General features: G+C 33.4%; 1 protein-coding gene across 5 annotated transcripts in view; it reads right to left on the bottom strand.

The window, feature by feature from the left end:
- Positions 1-4,388, bottom strand: part of LOC139904383 (uncharacterized) — a 10,999-nt gene extending 6,611 nt beyond the window's left edge. The window contains exons 1-6 of one of the 5 annotated variants that reach the window (XM_071886320.1): positions 3,822-4,388; positions 3,507-3,671; positions 1,066-1,278; positions 881-970; positions 658-735; positions 285-557 (exon numbers count right to left, since the gene is read on the bottom strand). In XM_071886320.1, the coding sequence (XP_071742421.1) occupies positions 285-557; positions 658-735; positions 881-970; positions 1,066-1,278; positions 3,507-3,671; positions 3,822-4,226 (1,224 nt within the window). In that variant the 5' untranslated portion in view covers positions 4,227-4,388. Of the gene's footprint in view, positions 1-284; positions 561-657; positions 775-880; positions 971-1,065; positions 1,279-3,506; positions 3,672-3,821 lie in introns of all 5 variants that reach the window. The other 4 variants (XM_071886318.1, XM_071886319.1, XM_071886317.1 and 1 more) reach the window with 4 other exon arrangements.
- Between the last annotated feature and the right edge of the window lie 312 nt (positions 4,389-4,700).

Genomic DNA, 4,700 nt, shown 5'->3' with positions numbered 1-4,700 from the left:
AGAATGGAATGGAATGGATGGTGCTGAACAAGCCATTATTAAAAAATAATAATAATAAAGGAATCTAATCTCATCTCATCATGTAAAGTTATAGTCTCAAAAATCATTTAGAGGTCCTCCATTGAACAGATCAAAATTAGTTGAAACTCAGAATAGCAGTGTAGTAATATAATAATATTTTGATTGATTTTGTAGCTATGGGGGGTGTCATTGAACATCTTTGAGTGTTAACGACATCTGAAAGAATGAAAGAAAGAAAGAAAGAAAGAAGAACATAACGTAACCTGATTGAGAGCGATTGACATGTCAGTACCGCCACCAGCAATGAAATTCATGGCGATCCAATTGGTTGCTTTTTCAAGCGATTGTTTGGTTACCAACTCCAAGGTTGATGAATACAAGTAAGTCTGGTCATTAAATGCCATTATACTAAATGAATCTCCTTGATCCAGTTTTGACAGTGCTGCAACAACCGCGCTTTTTGTAGCCTCAATTGTCATTCCCTTCATGCTTCCACTTATATCCACAACAAAAAGTACTTCCTTCTTAATAACCTTCTTCTTTAAAAGCACAGAGAAAACTTGTATTTATTTTGATGTTATTTATTATTAAAGCAAAGTATCCAAGAGAAACATGTGAGAATTTGAAACAACCCACCTTTTTGCTGAGACCAGGTGGAAACAGGTACAAAGAAAACATCTCCCTTTGGTCTATACTACCTAGTGATGATGGAGACTGCAAAAATATACCACCAAATGAACTGCTTGTAGGAACCTGAAAGATTGTGAATGTTCGTTCCTCTTAACACGACTCACTACACAATTCGTTTGATACAATTTTTATACCATAAAATACGTAGAGATTTTTAGTCAAAGCTTACAGAGTACGTAAACACAAAATCAATAGTTGACCATGTAAGAACTTCTGCTTCATACAAAAAGGCCAGTTTTCCTACTTCCCGCTTTTGCTCCTGAAACGGAGTAAAGTCTGTTCAATTAGAAACCACAAAGTTGAATAGTAGTATTCAACACTAGATTTATGAGAAACAAACGCTGATCTGATCACCTTGAGTGGATGACTAGCTGTTCGACAGACAACCTGTGTGCCCAAGCCAATGTTGACATTGAGTTGTATCTTTTCCTTTTTTGAGAGTTTCTTTCCGGGAGGAGTAACATACTCAGGGAAAGTGAAAGGAATGTGTAACGTGAAGTCTCCATCTCTATAACTAATTTTCTGAGACCATCTTACTTTGACTGAAAGATTTGAACCACCATCAACCTGAACAAACTTCCTGCTAGTGTCATATACTTGTAATAATCTACCTACTTTCTATATTATGTAAAACTTCTTTTGATAACATTTTCATGCATCAAATTCAACCCCCCTTGGATGTTATTCAACCTATGTGAGATATCGCATATTTTATAGTACATATTTTTGGTTGCAACCTCAGATCTCGTATGTATCTCTTTTATTTCAATTTGATCAACTCTCTACACTTCATAAGTTGAAATTTGATTGAAGGAGAAGAAATTTAATGAAAGAAATGATGATGAAAATATGGAAGAAAGTTGGGAGTTTTTGCATAATTTCAAGTGTTGCATAAAATCTGGTCAGAGAAAGAGATCTCACTGGGTCGTTAATAATCCCAATGGGAAGAAGAGGACCTAAATCTGGAAGCTATAAATATGATTTTTAAACCTAAAATCAGATTTTCATTTATCAAGTGCCGCTTCGGATGAATTTGGGCTACTTCCAACAGCTTGTTCTTCACTTATTCATCATTATCACTCAAGGATTAAGAGATATAAAATCAACAAAGATTAACACGTTCGGTTTTGTCATACTTTTCATTAGATTTATGACTTCTTTGTGTTTGAATTAAGTTTTTTGATGTTTTCTTCCCACATAATGGGCTAGTCTCCTTTGTATTCACTTATATGATGTGAACGCTAGTATTTGATTTTAATCTTTTGGTTTATGCTATTGTTAAATTACTTGAACTTATGCCTAATCATCTATCCATTGTTACTTAAGTTTAATAGTTAATTCTTTGACGTGAGTTATTGAGACGTTAACGACAGTTGATATGATAACTTATGCTAAATTGCTTGACTTGATTTATTGATTTGGAAAGCTAATAAACATATTAGTTGGTGCTAAAACTATATTCCAATTTAGATAATCATGTGAGACACCAGTATAACCTTGGTTTTACGACTAGTTTAACTGGATTAGGTCATAATAATGAGTAATTGTGTTGTAAATTGGTTTATAGGCTAAGGTTGATGACAGGTAATTAAAACCTATTGGTTAAGAAACTAAGACACTTAATAGACAATCATAGTGTCATTTATCACCAACACCGGTTTTAACAACAATCCATGCTAGGGTAACAAGTCTAAGGCTACGTTTGATAAAATAGAATGATTAAGAGGGTGTTTCAACTCTTATTAGTCTAACACAGATTGTTGAATGTTTCGGCATTCAATGATGAACCATTCAATTAAGAGGTAATCCAACGCACTAAATGTGTACGATTTTACACATCACTATGTCAAACTAAATATTGATCTAGGAGATTAGCTAATAATAACATCGCTCCTACTAACAAATCGAATTTACAAATTAACCCTTACCAAATGATATCCCAACTCTAACGCTTTCATGAATCGTGACCCAAATCAATATTATGAACCTTGAGTTAAATACTATTGTCATACGCAAACAAAACAACTCAAATGGCTTGCAATTCAATTCTTCAATTTTTAGAACTAAGATGAGATGTTTTGTTAAAATCTTCAATTATGAATCATTAAGTATTTTTCATTCACTGTGTTGTCATAATCATAACTGATGTTTTTAATATAAATAAAAATACTAATATTATATTATAATTATAAGCGTTAAGGATACTAAATAGTTTTATACCTTTACATCTGTTCTAATGTAGGCTATATACCCAGAATAATACCAGTGTAGATCACATACTTTCAAAAAGTGTTCTAATGTAGGCTATTGGTGACCGGTTACCCGCGTGTACTTTTCCTGAAGCTAACGGACGTTAACATTTAGGCGTTTTTAGAATACGATTTCTTAATGAAAGTTGTTCTAATTCCATCACCTAACACTCGTAGACTTGAAAATTCGAGAAACAATCCAATTGAATTTTTGACCAACATCTCAAAAACTTTGACTTTTCGATCTGCTATTCAGAGATGAATTTTAACACAATCTAATGCAACACGAAGCTTGAAGGACTGCACACGCGGGTAACCGGTCACCAATAGCCTATATTAGAACACTTTTTGAAAGTATGTGACGTACACTGGTATTTTTCTTGGTATATATAGCCTACATTGGAATAAAAATAGAAGTATAAATCTATTTGATAGCCTTAACCCTAATTATTATAAAATGTATAATATAATTTGAATATAAAAATTGATATAGATATAAAATAGATATTATGACGAAAAGAAAAGAAAAGAGGTGGTTGAGTAAACCTGTGGTATTGTCAAGGTAAATATGTGAGGTTTGAGAAAGCCTCCGTCTTGAGGTTTGGCTAGAGTAGTAGTTGTAGTAGAAGTTTCAGGGTTTTCATCCATGACAACTAACTGCGTGTTATACGATTTTCTGGTAACTTGAACCTCTACACCTAGAATTGAACCCTGCTATTAGCCAAATGAATGAATGAATTGCTTGAGTTGGGTTGAGATGGATTGAATTGAATGAAATTTATGCCTAATCATAGTAAGTAGTATAAACAGTACTAATTCCCAATTTATTTATTTATATACAAGTGTTGAAAAAAAAAAGACCTGCAGACCAGGCGGCATAGGAATAGCGAGACGACATTCAGAGGTGGCACTTGACATAACACAATGAAGTCTCCAAGAAGCGTTCATGGTAAGGAACGCGGTGTCGAGATAACAGTCGGCCTGAATATCAATTCCGTTCATCTGAAGGGGAATCAAGGCAGGGGGATCACATCTGCCGTGCACGTGAGGCTGATAGCTAGGGACGTCTGGATTATCGACTATCCCTGGATTATAGATAACGGCGTAAACCATTGGTGAAGTCGGGTAGTAATAAAATGATGATGATTTATGCATTTGAGTTATAGGTTTTGGCGGCGCTACCGATCGGTCTTTACCCAAGTAAACACGTTTGGACAGCCGGATGCCGTCTTCAACGCCTCTAGTAAATTCATCGGAAGAAGACATAAATTTAAATTTAAATTTTGATTTTGATTTTGATTTTGATTATGAAAATGAATGAATGTGAATTAAAGAGGGTTTTTGATGGCCGACGTTTTTGGGGAATGCAAAATGAAATGATATCAGAATCACCTAGCTGTCGGTCTTCTCTCCTTCCAACTTTAATTTGATTGATTTTGATATTGATAAATGAATGAAAATGAAATCAAATGAATGAGTCCACTACAGGATTCAAAACATACTACGCTACTTTTTATTTTATTTTTTTATTTAACTTTGGGGACTCTAGGTTGAATTGAGTTGAAAACAATTTAAATAACAAAAAAAAATTATTAACAATAATACGTAATAAATATTGCGTATTGTATATAGATATATCTAATATACAAAAATGATAGTATAGGGGCATTTTTTACTTTTCACTTTTTTTTTACTAAATTTTATTTTACCAACAAAGTCTCTCAGACTTTTTTCAAAAAT

Source organism: Rutidosis leptorrhynchoides, chromosome 4, assembly GCF_046630445.1.
Source record: "Rutidosis leptorrhynchoides isolate AG116_Rl617_1_P2 chromosome 4, CSIRO_AGI_Rlap_v1, whole genome shotgun sequence".
Classification (NCBI taxonomy): Eukaryota; Viridiplantae; Streptophyta; class Magnoliopsida; order Asterales; family Asteraceae; genus Rutidosis; species Rutidosis leptorrhynchoides.
This window is presented reverse-complemented; position numbering and strand designations above follow the sequence as displayed.